The sequence below is a fragment of the Phocoena phocoena genome, chromosome 20 (genome assembly GCF_963924675.1).
Source record: "Phocoena phocoena chromosome 20, mPhoPho1.1, whole genome shotgun sequence".
In the NCBI taxonomy this organism is placed as follows: domain Eukaryota; kingdom Metazoa; phylum Chordata; class Mammalia; order Artiodactyla; family Phocoenidae; genus Phocoena; species Phocoena phocoena.
This window is the reverse complement of record NC_089238.1, coordinates 3,630,500-3,645,985: the sequence shown is the minus strand read 5'-3', so window position 1 is coordinate 3,645,985 and position 15,486 is coordinate 3,630,500. Positions and strand designations below refer to the sequence as shown.

Below are 15,486 nucleotides of genomic sequence, written 5' to 3'. Positions count from 1 at the left end.
TGATTAAGAATCCTCCTGCCAATTCAGGGGACAAGGGTTCGAGCTCTGGTCCGGGAAGATCCCACGTGCCGCAGAGCAACTAAGCCCGTGCGTCACAACTACTGAGACCGCATGCTACAACTACTGAAGCCCACGTGCCTAGAGCCCATGCTCCACAACAAGAGAAGCCACCACAATGAGAAGCCTGTGCACTGCAACGAAGAGTAGCCCCCGCTCGCCACAACTAGAGAAAGCCCAGGCGCAGCAATGAAGACCCAACACAGCCAAAAAAAACCCATAAAATAAAAAAACCACATCACTATAACTTTCCTCATTGACAGAGGTAAATTATATGCAGAACATATGACAGATGCAGAACACATTTAAGAAAATTAAATGGCCATTCACGGTAAAGGAAACAAAACAGAACAAAAAAATACAAACTACCGTAAAATAGGAAATTTCTTAATCTGGTAAAGAAGATGTAAGTAGCCCTACAAAAAGCATCATATTAAACGGTGAAATCTTGATGTCATCATTTATATTCATTGGCGATTCTAGCCAGTACAAAAAAGCAAGAAAAAGGGATGAAAGCCATAAGTATTGGAAACAAAGTAATACAAACTGTCACTGAAAAGAGAATATACTGTTGTATATATAAAAAATCCAAGAGACTATACAAACTATCAAAATTAATAAATGAATTTTGCAAGGCTGTTATATAGAAGGTCCACAAAAACCCAACCATGTTTCTTCATAACAGCAAAAAGAAAAAACAAAGGGGGGTTAGAAATAAAATTTTAAAAAACCGATGACATACACAATAATCTAAAAACATGTAATTAAAGCAATAAATCTAAGAAAGGATGTGTAAGACCACCACACTGAACTACAAAACATATTGAGAGAAACCCTGAAGTCCTAAATTTTAAATAGAGCATAGAAAGACTCAATATTGTAAAGATGTGGATAGTCCCAAAAGGAGTCTGTGGATTTGATGAAATTTCAATCAAAACCCAGGGGAAAACTAAAACAGAGTTACCGTATGATCCAGCAATCCCACTCCTGGGCATGTATCTGGAAAAGATGAAAACTCTAATTCAAAAAGATGCATGCACCCCTGTGTTCATAGCAGCGCTATTCACAATAGCCAAGATATGGAAGCAACCTAAATGTCCATTGACAGAGGAATGGATAAAGAAGATGTGGTACATATATACAATGGAATACTACTCAGCCATAAAACAGCATGAAATAATGCCATTTGCAGCAACATGGATGGACCTAGAGATCGTCATACTAAATGAAATAAGTCAGACATAGAAAGACAAATAGCATATGATACCACCTACATGTAGAATCTAAAAAATGATACAAATGAACTTATTTACAAAACAGAAACAGACTCACAGACAAAAACAAACTTCTGGTTACCAAAGGGGAACGGGTGGGGAGAGGGACAAATTAGGAGTTTGAGATTAGCAGATACGAACTGCTAGGTATGTATAAAACCCAGGGAGTTTTTTTTTCTTAGACATACCGAGGGCCAAAATTATTCAATGATATCTTGAAAAAGAAAAACAAAGCTGGAAGACGCACACTCCTAGGTGTCATGAAGCTAGAGTGTCTGGATCCGTGTGATATGGCTGCACAGATACACGAACTAAACGTTGGAACAGAACAGAAAGGCTGGTAGCAGATGCGTTCAGTCTCCTGCTATATGACACAGGATATCCAGGAGCTCCATGAGAATAAATTGTGCTTGTATCAATCGGATTTCCACATGAAAAATGTTTGTGGACTCTTAGCACACAACATACACACACACCATTATTTCCCAAGGACTGAAGATCTAAATCTAGAAAGTACATATAGGGCTTCCCTGGTGGCGCAGAGGTTGAGAGTCCGCCTGCCGATGCAGAGGACACGGGCTCGTGCCCCGGTCTGGGAGGATCCCGCATGCCGCGGAGCGGCTGAGCCCGTGAGCCGTGGCCGCTGAGCCTGCGCGTCCGGAGCCTGTGCTCCGCAACGGGAGAGGCCACGACAGTGAGAGGCCCGCGTACCGCAAAAAAAAAAACCACCACAAAACAGAAAGTACATATATAGTTCTGAGAGGAATACACAGGAAGCTTCTTCGCATTTTGCAGCGGCACTAAATATAAAATAAAAATTAGATAAACTGGACTACAATAAGACTCAGAAATTCTATTCTTCAAAATGCCCCAATAAGAAAGTGAACTCCAGCTAGACCAGGAATAATCACAATGAACATATCTGATAAAGGACTCACATGCATAATAAAAAAAAAGAGAAAGCTTCCTATGGTTTAGTAAAAAAGTCAACCCAATTTTCTGAAATGAGAAAATGACTCAAATAGACATTTCACAAAAATAAAACGAATATTCAAATGACCAAAAACCATAGTCATCAGAGAAACGCAAAGTAAAACCACAAAGGTACCACCACCCATCACAGCGTGGCTAAAATAAAAAGATGCAAAACTGGAGGGGTTGGTGAGGATGTGGAATGACGAGACACTCAGATTAATTAATTAATCCGTATTGGTTAAGTTAATACAATCACTTTGAAAAACGTTCAGCAGTACCTACTAAAGTTGAATAAACGCATAGCACAACACACAGCAGTTACACTTGTAGGTTTATTCCAACGAAAAATGCACATATATGTTCATCACTTCACATGTATTAAGAAATTCAAAGCAGCACTCTCCATCATAACCTAAACTAGAAGCTAAGCAAATGCCTGTTTACACTAGGACGGATATACTCGTTGTGGTGATTCACGCAGTAGAATTCTCCAGAGCAACCACAGCTGAAGGTCTACAGCTCCCTGCATTATTATGGACAAATCTTACAAACATCTGGTTGAACAGAAGAAGCCACACACACACACACACACAGAGCGCAGAGAAGTTTCATGTTGACGTAAAGAACCAGAACAAGCAAATTTAACCCATGCTGTTAGAAGTTAGCGTAGGCATTACCTTTGGAGAGAAGTTACCGGAAAACATGAGAGTGCTCAATTTTTTTGGGGGGGGGCCGCGCCGCACGGCATGTGGGATCTTCCCGGACCGGGGCACGAGCCCACGTCCCCTGCATCGGCAGGCGGGACTCTCAACCGCTGCGCCACCAGGGAAGCCCGCATGTGGGATCTTGATTCCCCTTCCATCGTTAATGAATTAATAGAACATTAGCACACATTTACTCTGTATTTGATTTCAAAAATCATTTTGACCTGTATTGAGCCTTGGGCATGAATGTTCTCCAGTTGGAGATTCATGTGTCAGAAGGATGCAAAGGTTGGGGGCCTTACTGTGAATAGTGAGGGATGACAGCTCCACATCAACTTCCGGAAAGAAAAAACCAGAGTAACTGCCCTGATGGACCTGCTGGCCTAGGAGGAAGCTGTAGATACTAATTCTTGAGCATATATATATATATATATATATATATATTTATTTATTTTTGGCTGCGTTGGGTCTTTGTTGCTACACGCGGGCTTTCTCTAGTTGCGGTGAGCGGGGGCTACTCTTTGTTGCGGTGCACAGGCGTCTCATTGCGGTGGCTTCTCCTGTTGTGAAGCACGGGTTCTAGGTACACAGGCTTCAGTAGTTGTGGTTCGCTAGCTCTAGAACGCAGGCTCAGAAGTTGTGGCGCACAGACTTAGTTGCTCCATGGCATGTGAGATCTTCCCGGACCAGGGCTTGAACCCCCGTCCCCTGAATTGGCAGGCGGATTCTTAACCACTGCGCCACCAGGAAAGTCCCTGTAGATGTTAATTCTTTTAGCCATTCTTTTCCTAAGTAGTCAGCCTGTCCCCATATCCTCCTTGCATACGCCCTTCAGGTACGATGGGAATAGTAATTAGGATCCAACGAGGAAAACAGAAACTCTTCTCTGTATTTAAAACAGCGAGAACTAAATCCAAATGTTACTCTGAATTGGATCCTTGCACAGGAAAAGAACATTAGTGAAAAAACGGATTAATTCCAAATAAAGTCTGTACTAGTTAATGATTGAATCAATGTTAATTGCTTGTTTTTGACAGATGTACTATGGTTATGCGAAACATTAACATTAGGGGAAACTGGGTGAAGGGCATATGGGATTTTTCTGTGTCTTTGCAACTTTTCTGCAAATCTAAAATTATGACAAGGTAGGTTTGTTTAAAAAATAAGTTAGCAAAGATCTAAACAAACATTTCTCCAAAGAAGACATAAAGATGGCCAACAGGCACATGAAAAGATATTGAACATCGCTAATTATTAGAGAAATGTAACTCAAAACTACAATGAGGTATCACCTGTCAGAATGGCTGTCATCACACATATATATGGAATCTAAAAATAAAAATGGTTCTGAAGAACCTAGGGATAGGACAGGAATAAAGATGCAGACGTAGAGAATGGACTTGAGGATACGGGGAGGGGGAAGGGTAAGCTGGGATGAAGGGAGAGAGTAGCACGGACATATATACACTACCAAATGTAAAACAGATAGCTAGTGGGAAGCAGCCACATAGCACAGGGAGATCAGCTCGGTGCTTTGTGACCACCTAGAGGGGTGGGATAGGGAGGGTGGCAGGGAGACGCAAGAGGGAGGAGATACGGGGATATATGTATATGTATAGCTGATTCACTTTGTTATACAGCAGAAACTAACACAATATTGTAAAGTAATTATACTCCAATAAAGATGTTAAAAAAGAAAGAAAGAAAGAAAGAAAGAAAGAAAGAAAGAAAGAAAGAAAAGAATGGCTATCATCAAAAAATCTATGAATAATAAATGCTGGAGAGGGTGTGAAGAAAAGGGAACCCTCCTACACTGTTGGTGGGAATGTAAATTGGTGCAGTCACTATGGAGAACAGTATGGAGGTTCCTTAAAAAACTAAAAATAGAACTACCGTATGACCCAGCAATCCCACTACTGGGCATATATCTGGAAAAGATGAAAACTCTAATTTGAAAAGATACATGCACCCCAATGTTCACTGAAGCACTATTCCCAATAGCCAAGATAGGGAAGTAACCTAAGAGTCCATGACAGATGAATAGTAAAGAAGATGTGGTACATATATGCAATGGAATATTACCCAGTCATAAAAAAGCATGAAATAATGCCATTTGCAGCAACTTAGATGGATCTAGAGATTATCATACTAAGTGAAGTCAGACAGAAAAAGACAAATATTATATCACTTACATGTGGAATCTAAAATACAGTACAAATGAACTTATTTACAAAACAGAAACAGATTCACAGACATAGAAAACAAACTTATGGTTACCAAAGGCAAAGGGAGGGGAGGGATAAATTAGAAGTATGGGATTAACAGATACACACTACCATACATTAAATAGATAAACAAGGATTTGCTGTATGGCACAGGGAAGTCTAATAATAACCTATAGTGGAAGAGAATTGAAAAAAAAGAAGACGTGAGTAACACCCACGTATTCTTTTTCCATATATATATATATATATATATATATATATATATAAAACCAAATCACTTTGCTGTATGCCTGAAACTAACACAATATTGTAAATCAACTAGACTTCAATAAAAAAATGTTAGCAGATACATATTTTCCAAAAAGAAAAGAAGGATCAATGGTGTTGACTGCAATCAAAATGCACAAAATGCACAGTGAGAGCTGTGGGGTTCTGTTTTATCTGGGGACATACTGAGGACTGTGGCCCACCAGACAGCCTCTCAGAGAGCTCTGAGGAACTGCTCCGACATCAGCATCTATGTGATTTTGGAGAAGGCGTCCATGCCATCAAGCACACATCTACGTAGAAAGTTGCTGCTACTCACGAGGAACAGATACCTTAGTTAATGACTTTAGTGCTTTTCTAAGTACGAGAAGATGCAAGAAATTGGGTTCATAAAATCTTCTCCTGAAAACATCTAACTCCCTGAAGGCCTGTTCTGCCAGCTTTCCCAGAGCACAGAGTGCCTCATTCCAGATCCCTGCCTTGAACACCCTTCAGGGTGTGTCGAAAGTGAGTAACTCCAGTGACGAATGACTCAATCCTTGTAGGGCCAGATAGAAAGTGACATTCTTTGGTTGGCAGTGATCACCTGGGACCAAAGAGTATCGACCATAAAAATAAAATAGCCAGTTTCCTTAGCAGCAAAATGGTTTATTCGGGAATCGCAGAAAATTGCTATTTGGGACAGGCCAGCTATGGTGGATCACAGGCAAGTCTAAAGAGATAAAAGGGAGGTCACCTCTTATCGGGTTTTAGGAGGAAACGGGGAAGGATGGTTTTGAACAGAAATTCACTGAAGAACAAGAGTTAGACGTTTGACATTTTCTCATTGGCTGGAAGCAGTGGTTAGAGCACTGTTGCTGGGGCACGGAAGGATCTTCCTTCTTTTTCTTAAAGCAGGGGATGAAATTCCCATGTAATTAATGTCCTCCCTTGTCTAAAGAATTCTCGTCTTCCTTCTCCCTACTGGGAGTGCAGGCTGCACCAAGTGCTACATGCCTGCGAGTTCCCCTTTCAGGGCTTCCCGGCTCCATTTTAAATGAGGTTACTTTGCTTATTTTCACAAAGGGAACAAGGAATCTTGGTGGTGATGGAAATCTTGACTATGATGGTGGTTTCACAACTACCAGAGCTCGTTGAATTGCACGTATTTAATGGATGCAGTTGGTTGTCTGCAAATTATCCTTCAATAAACCTGATAAAAGCCACTAATGAAGATGAGAGAGAGAGAGAGAGAGAGAGACCAGAAAAACACGGATACATAGGGCTGGCTGGTGTTAATCAACGAGGGTGACCCCTGGACTTTATCCTTTAGTCTCTACCATCTGCAAGGCCATGAAAATAAAACTTAATGCATCACTGTCAAGGTGAGAGCCATGTTCAGCCTTCAACTTGACTCTGGGGAATCTTGTCTTCCTTTAATTTTTGACTACATAGCCTTCACTTAGTGTTCATTTCTTTGAGGCATTTAAGAAGACCTTTAAAATAGTCTATTAAGCAATTTTAGTTTTTAAAATAATTATTATTTTAAAATGGAGCATGGTCCACAGATTTAGTCTGAAATTTTGACAGAAAATCTAGTATATTTATTGTTTACTTGTTAAGAATTCCAGGGATAGGCAGTCCCAGGGCTGGTTCAGCATTTGGGGACCTTCTATGAACCCTGGATCTTGTATTCTTTCCCCTCAGTTTGTTCAGTATTTCTGCTATTGTAGTCAAGCTTGTTGCCTCATGGTTGCAAGATGGCTGCTGCAGCTCCAGATATCACATCATCATGATATAGCTGCCCATGGACAGGAGAAAAGGAGGCAAAAGTCTTATGAGACTCTCTGTTATTAAGAGACAAATATGATTCCCAGAAACCCTGATATATCCTGCTTTAAGTATCATTGGCCATACATGCTCATGTGCCCCCTCTGGACCAATCACTGCAAATGGGATTGCTGGATTGCCTTAATCCAAATTTTATCCTCTGCACTCCCCCCATCCCTCAGCTCCAGGGTTGGAACATAGCCACTCAAACAGAACTAGGTTTCTGTTAATAAGGAAAAAGTGAGCATCGGCTGCTGTGTAGACATCAATGTCTGGCACAGCTACCCCCTGGGAGAAGCAGCTCTTGCCTGGCCTCAGGGGCAGTGGACGTGAGATTCCATGATGGGGCTCCTGTCCTACTGGGCTCCGTGTGCACAAACGCCCTCCCCATCCCTGGTCCTACTCTTTATTTCAGCACCCAGCTGGGTGCCCCACCTGATCCCAAGCCCAGGGCCAGCTCCCAAGGTCTGTCTCCTGATCATCCAATCCCTTTAGGATTTTGCATGTGCTGATGGCCCAGCCTCCCTTTCCCTGGTTCCCATGCCACTTTGGGAAGATAGGCAGAGAACCCATGTTAGTGAGATATTTTTAATGAGCTCAATACCTTGCTGGGAATGTAACATATATTGTAATATTAAATACCTGGAGGGGGACTTGGGGCTTCCCATTTTAAACACAAGGAAATGGTGGCGTAAAGTGGTGTAACTCTCTGCCCAAGAACAGATGGCTATCGTGTGGAGCTGGGACCAACAGTCCAGTCAGTTTGCCGCACAAATCCGTGTTCTGCTCGCCCCACAGATCGAGAAGGAGGCTCCCACCTCAAGGGGTGCGTCCAGAGATGAGTTCAGGGCACAGGGGGAACAAACAACTTTTGGAAGCCAGGCCCCACCTCTGTCTCGTCAGTGGGAAGCGTGGATGGGAGGGGAGAGAGAGCTCTTCCCCTTTGTGTGCGGCCGTTGATGTAGAAACCCCAGAAAGGGGCCCTGGCCACCACATCCTCTCCTCTCGTGTCGCCTACAGGCTCTCTCCTTCATTCACAAACTCCAGGACGGTGCCGGGGGCAGGGTCTGGGCCATGTCTCCCCATCCCACCAACCTCCTGGGCCTGGGTGAGTCCTGGAATGGAGGGGTAGGAATCCAGGGGCAGAGGGGCTCTGCTTCCCAGCTCCGTCCCGACTCCAGCCCAGAAGACGCTGGGGCCCTAGCGGGGCAAAGTGGTCCCCCTCAGCTCTGGCCAAGACCTAAGTCTTAACCATGGAAGGTTCAGGGCTGGAAATGGTGCCTGGGTACGGGGTTGAGTTCAGACTGAGAAGGGCTGGGGGGCAGGGAGGAACACCTGCTCGGAAGAGGGGTTGGGGGTTTGTCTTGAGACTATTTCAGAGCAAGGAGGGGGCTCGTACTCAGATGCAATGTTGACCGGGGTGTCGGGAAAGTATGGGACGATGACCACCCCCTACCCCGCTGGCTCCTCAAGGCCCCCGCTTGACTGCAGCCCCATGAGGAAACCGTACAGTGGGCGTCTTTCTCACTAGAACTTCTCTTCCAGTGCTCTGTCTGGGTCACACGATGCACACACAGGCGGGTGAGTCTTCTCCCCAATCCCCTCTGCACCCCGCAGGCAGATGTAGGTGAGAGTGGAACCGATCCTGGGGGCCCTGACATACACCTCGAATTGCAAACAACCCCCAATGTAAAACCCTCGCCCAGGTCTCTCCCGCGTTCTCCCCCTCTGCTCTTGATGGCCCCCAGGGACGATTCAGATCATACAGACCAGGCTGAACCCACGAGCTCTCCCCGCACAAGCCCAGATCTCCCTCGGCAGCCCCTGGGCAGAGAACATGACCTCGCCAAGGGCAGACTCAGAATCGTCCTCAATCCCACCGTCTCCATCCTCCCGTACGGACTGTATCACACAGTGATGTGGTTTTAAATGATCATTTAAAAGTTTTACTTAAAAACTTTAAATATCTATATGGTATATAATTTATCTTCAGGAAAACCGTAATCTTCCTTCGAGTCCTCTCACAGTTTACCTTCAGACAGACTGAGACCCACGCATCTCTCTTTGGTCTGGATCTGTCTGTCCCAATGCTGTCTGGCCCACTTATCTCAGTTACCTTGGTTTTCTTTCCCTTTCTAAATGCCATCTTCCCACTCAGCTCCAGACCTCCGCACCACCCTGAATGCCCGGTGTCCCCTGTCCCTCGGCCTGGGGAATTCATCTCTGACCTCAGATCTTAGCTCAGATATCTCTTCCCTCGGACCTCCCAGAGGACAGCAGCTCTGCCTCCTGTCTGCCCCTGAGACTCCCACACTCACCCCGAGGGCAGGTATCACCGTTTGTACCCGTGGATTTGCACAATTATTTGTCAATGGCTATCCTCTCTCTAGACTTTCAGCCCCAAGAGGGCAGGCATCCTGGGTGTTTCTCATATTTGTGGAACCAGTGGTACATGGAGGCATCAGTAAACAGATAGATGAGAGCTAAGGTGTGGTCAAAAGAAAGAAAGAGCGAACGAGTGACCTCTGCCAGCCCCCTGCCTCTGTGGGATTTTGCTGAATGTGAGGCCAGCTTCCTGTTTCAGGGCTACAAACCCGCTCTTCCGCCTGCCCCCAGCCTAGTTTAGACATTTGGAGTTTCCAGAGCCTCAGTAACAAGGAAATGGAAATGAGCTGAGACGAAGGTAAAAATACAGAGAAAACCCAGGGATGATTTCTGCACAGGGAACTTACACTGGACACAGGGATCCTCATCTGCTGGGGAATGTGGGACCAGAGCTGTGCTCCAGCTCCTACACACACACACACACACACACACACACACACACACACACACACACACACACACCTCCACTGCCGCTCTGCAGACTGCGTCCCTCACCCCACACAATCCCACCTGGGACTGGCAGCTGTCCTTCAGACCAGCCCAGATCATTCCTACCGACCGAGACCCCTGCTTTCCTTGTCCCAGGAATGACCCGGTCATTCCCATCCTGTGCCACCCTCCCAGCTATCTGTCCCCCTAGAGTGGCCGTGGGCAGGGAGGGAGCCGCCCCCTGCAGCAGACATTCCCGGGGGCCCAGCCTGCTCTGACACCTCCCGTGTCACCCTGAGCAAGACGTGACCAAGTCTCAGGGTCCTTAAGTCAAGTGGGGAAAATCACTCCGCAGTGATGGGAATTTATATGCTCATAGAATGGACGTGGGGGTGTCTTTTGGGGGAGGATGATGGAAATGGTCTAAAATTGGATTGTGGGACTTCCCTGGTGGTCCAGTGGTCAAGACTGAATGCTTCCAATGCAGGGGGTGTGGGTTTGATCCCTGGTTGGGGAACGAAGATCCCACATGCAGTACAGCCAAAAAAAAATTGTATTGTGGTGATGGTTGCACAACTTTGCAAGTTTAAAAGAAAAAAAGTACTGAATTGAGCAACAAAAATGAGTGAATTATCTGATGTGACGATTCTCACGTAATGGATGCTGAGACTGTGCTCTTACCCATCCCAGGGACCCTGCCCAGTCGCTCCACCAGGGCTGAGCCCGACTCTGTAAGCCCCCAGGGGTGGCCTGTGACCATTGTGTGCAGGGGCCCTGCTGGGGCTGAGGAATTCCGTCTGGAGAGGAAGGAAGATAGGAGTGACTTCAAGGATGAGAAAACTGTGTCTCAAATTGGTCCACACGAGACAGAGGCCAGATTCGGCATCACCGCTGTGAGTGGAGACACTGCCCAGCATTATCAGTGCCTCTATCGAAAAGGTGGTCACTGGTCTGAGCCCAGTGAGCCCCTGGAGCTGGTGGTGACAGGTGAGGAGGTCTCTGCTCTGCCCTCAGGTTTGCCCCAGGTCCCTGGACCCTGTCCCCAGCTGTGTCCTCCGTCCACAGGCTCCCCTGCCCCCTCCTGACCCCCAAGCCCTCTGGTTCCCTCTTCCCTCTGCACATACATCTCTCTGCCTTCACACCTGGCTCAGGTCCCTGGAGCCTGGTCTCACCTGGACACCACGGTGACCTGGGCACTCAGCCCCAGCATCAGGGTGGGCACAGAGCTGTCCCTGCTGGGCTGGCGGGGGGTGCGCTTCCAGAGATGGGGTGAGGACAGACCCCTTCAAGGGAACCTGTGTCTTTTCCCTCAGATGGTGTTGACTGTCCTTTCCACTGGGTAAGAATCTGTGGGCCCCCTAGGCCATGTGTCCCCTGTGGTGTGGCCCACCCTCCATCGGGCACATCACATGGTCCTAGACCCCTGACCAGGGCTGGATGGTGCTTTGGGGGACCTCTGGGATGAGGCCGTCCCTGTCCCTGTGTGCAGTCAGCCCCCAGGATGTCCTGGAGTCAGCGCCCATTGGGGACACTTTGACCCCCTCCACACCCTCCTGGGGCACCGACCCCACCGTGCTGCTTTCTGGACACAGGAGTTCACGTACACAGGACACCCGCTTAAATATGCTGCCAAATGGGACAAGCTGGAGAAGTGCTAATCTTATTAATACCGAGGAAATATTTTCTTCTCACCTCGTGTGCACCAGACACCCTCCTGCCGTGGGACTGACGCACATGGTGAATGAGGAGAAAGGGTCCCTGGCTTCCCAAACTTTAGCGGGAGAATTCATTAGCATGAATAATAGGGATGTATATAAGTATATATGGGCATATAAAAATATAAACATATAACTTACAATGTAAAATTTCAGATCTATAATTTAAGTAAATTAGAATACAGTTACGCTATTAAATATATAATACAATATAATATACATTACTATATTGTTACATGAGTAATGTGTGTTACATATTATGTTATCAAGTATTATGTATTACTATAATCTGTATATGTAAATATTAAAATGTGTACCATAATATATATTAAATATGTATAATCGATATAATTTTTATGTATAGAATAATTATGTATAATTTAAATTATTCATATAAATTAAATTATACATATGTAAGTTAAAAACACATACTTTAAAACATATTTATATTTACTATTTAAGCATTAAGCATATTTATATAATATGTAATATACATTATAGATGTAAACATATTGCTATATATTATTTGTACGTGTATAACATATATGCTATTCTAAATCGTAGTAAATGTCATCAGGGGAAGCTCAAGCAGCAATGGCGTTAAAACGCAGGATGGGGTCGTGGATCCTGGACCAAGGACACAGTGTTGAGGAAGGGATGCTCCAAGAAATGAAATTTTCTGTTTTAAAGGATGTTGAGGACTCAACCTCTGGAGCAGTGGGAGGGAGGGGGCGCTGACCAGAAGAGGGCATGAAGCGCTCCGACCTTGTGGGTGTACCAGCCCCCAAGATCTCAGTTGGACCACCTGTAAAATGAGCCACGCTGAGCACCGCACTTAGGAGATGTAAAGGAGGTGATGGACAAAAGGCGCATGCGTGGAGTGCAGCTCGTGGCGGGCGCTGCAACCTCTCACCTGCTAAAGGCTGGGCTTCAGGCAGCTCGAGGACATCGGGTCTTGGCTTCTTCACTCACAGAAGAGCATTTCCGCCCCATCAGGGATTGCTGCGAAAAACAGAAGAGATCAGAGATGGGGATTCTTGTGTTTGGGGTGGGAACCCAGAAGGAGGTGAGCAGGCAGAGGTTCCCGCTCTCGATTCCTACTGGGTTATCGTCTCTGTAAAGGTGCACAAAGCACAGAGAGCAGCGCTGTCCCACGCAACCTCCTGCAGGAAGGAGATGCTGTATATCTGCGTCATCCCGGGAGGGTGTCATTAGCCAGGGGTAGCGCAGTGGCTAGTGCAAATGGCGATCTGACTTTTAAGTTTCGTTAACCTAAATTTCAGTGAAAATTGTCCCGGCGTGACTACCGTGGTGGTTACCATCCTCACAGAAAGGTCCATGGGGCTGTTCTAGAGGGAGCAGGTCGGGGTCCGGGGAGGAGACCCCTTGGAGGTGGGGATGGGGGACTCAGAAGCTTCTCTGTCCAGATCAGGCCTCTGACCAAGACCCTCCTCACTCCTCGGAGACACAGACGCATCCGCAGGACAATGACCGTCCTGATGGGCGAGGGGGACGCAGAAGCACGAGCCCGGTGGTGCTCTTTGGGGAAAGGGGGAAAGAAGGGGCTTTGGTGCCAGTCATATCCCAGCTTGACCAGTGCCCTATGGACAGAGGACTCCAGCGCTCAGACCCGGTTTTGTAAAGTGGAGATCATGTCACAGGACTATTGGGCATGAGAGATTCACGTGTAAGTGGGGACACGACAAGCGCCCAGCGCGCGATGGGCACGCTGCCGGTGCTCGATAAACGCATGCTGCTGGTAATCGGATTCCACCCTCCCACCTCCCGCAGGCCTGCCGACAGAGCATCTTTATATTCTCATTGGGGTCCCTGTGGCCTTTCTCCTTTGTCTCCTTCTCCTGGGCCTTTTCCTCCTCCATCGTCGGCACGAGAGAAAACGGGGTAGGTCTCAGGGACAGGGTGGGGTGACCCGGGCGGGCTGTTTGGGGTGCTGGGAAGAAGGCTTCTCTTCTGAATTCACACCCGACTGTCCCCAGGGCCCCCAAGAAGCAAAGGTGAGGAGCAGAGGCCCCAGGAGAGGTGAGGCTCCTGGGAGTGACCCCCGGGCCCCCAACCCCCTGCCCCCAGGCAGCCCCGAGGGCTCACGTGTTCTTTCCCCTCAGGCTCAGCCTAGCTGATGACGTCGCAGATGGGACACCAGGTAAAGACAAGGATGGGGGACAGGTCTGGGAGCGGGGAAGTGGGGATTCAGTGCCATCAGGAAGCAATGTGGTAGGGGGCGTTCGGGAGCATTCTAGAATGTTCCAGATGGGGTGGGAGGCCAAATATGAAGCTGTGAGGTCAGACGTATTTGCCTCCTAAGGTCCACCCCAGAGAACTGACCCCTTGTCCTCTCCCTGCCAGATCTGGCCACTGTCGACAGACTTCCTGAGAAGAGTGGGGAAGTGGACACCTCAGTAAGTGCTTGCATTGGTCACCTCCTGCTGGGTACCAAAGCCGCTGAAATTAGCAGCTTAACAAAATCATCTCAGTTTCCTGGGCCAGGAATTAGGAATCGGACCAGCTGGGCGGTGGTGGCTCATGGTCTGTCCCGATGTCGCTGTCAAGATGCCAACCAGGGCTGCATTCATCGGAGGCTCAACTGAGGCTGGAAGATCCACTTCCACGATGGCTCAGTCCCCTGGCTGTGGGGAGGAGCCCCATTTCCCCACCACACGGGCTTCTCCATGGCGGCCGGCCTCCTCCGGCGGGAGGGACCCCAAAGAGGGAGGAACAGAAGGCACACTGTCCTCTGTGGCCTCCCCTGCAGGTGGCCCTCACTCTGCCATATTCTGTTGGCCACACAGACCAACCCTGCTTCTCTGCGGGAGGGGACTACACAACGGCGACTCAGGAGGTGGGATGTGCGGGGGCACCTGGCGTCTGGCGACCAGTCTTCCCCTCCCACAGCCCCTCCCTCACCTCAGCCACCCATACTCACCCTGAGTCTCTCTCTTCAGGCCGCTGCTGCACGAGGTCCCCAGGAGGTGATATATGCCCAGCTGGACCACCCGGCCCTCACACAGAGGGTGGGCAGAGCTGTGTCCCCACTGTCCACAGAGCCCACAGCCAAGTCCAGCATGTATGCAGCCCTTGCCAGAAACTGACCCCAGGCCCACCTGGCCTCTGCACTAAAGACACAGGAGGGCACTCTTGCAAAAGCCTGCAGTGGACATTTGGAGGGTTTCCCTGTGGAACCGGCCCTTCCTGAAGTCATCCGGTCAATTCTCCTGCTGCCAAGATCTGGAGTCCTGAGACCCCCAATCAACTTCTAGGAGATTCATTCACCATGTGGCCCCGCCCACAATCAACTAGCTCCTTGGAGAGGACGTGTAGCACTTGTTTCAGAGACCCAGCTGTGGTCCCTTGGCTGTTTCCAGAGACCCAACTATAGTGCTTGGCTGTTTCCAGAGACCCAGCTGCAGTCTCTTGGCTGTTTCTAGAGACCCAGCTATGGTCCTACAGTCACCCAGCTGATTCCAGATATGTTCTGTGAATCCTCCCCTGCCCCCAAAGATCTGTTTTGTTTTCTCAGCTGACTGTACAAACCTTCCTAGAGTTCAGGTGTTGATCCTGACTCTGGGCTATACTTATGCAGCTCATTGCTGATACCCTGTTTTCTGGATCATGCTCTGCCTTGTTCATC

General features: G+C 47.5%; 2 protein-coding genes across 2 annotated transcripts in view; one reads left to right on the top strand and one right to left on the bottom strand.

Annotated features, from left to right (window-relative positions):
* Positions 1–15,486, bottom strand: part of NLRP12 (NLR family pyrin domain containing 12) — a 726,895-nt gene that overhangs the window by 613,097 nt on the left and 98,312 nt on the right.
* Positions 8,386–14,947, top strand: LAIR1 (leukocyte associated immunoglobulin like receptor 1). The gene is made up of 10 exons (XM_065898960.1): positions 8,386–8,419; positions 8,857–8,892; positions 9,060–9,206; positions 10,816–11,139; positions 11,615–11,725; positions 13,632–13,742; positions 13,838–13,880; positions 13,964–14,001; positions 14,205–14,257; positions 14,801–14,947. The coding sequence occupies exons 1-10, from the start codon at positions 8,386–8,388 to the stop codon at positions 14,945–14,947; spliced, it is 1,044 nt and encodes a 347-aa protein (XP_065755032.1).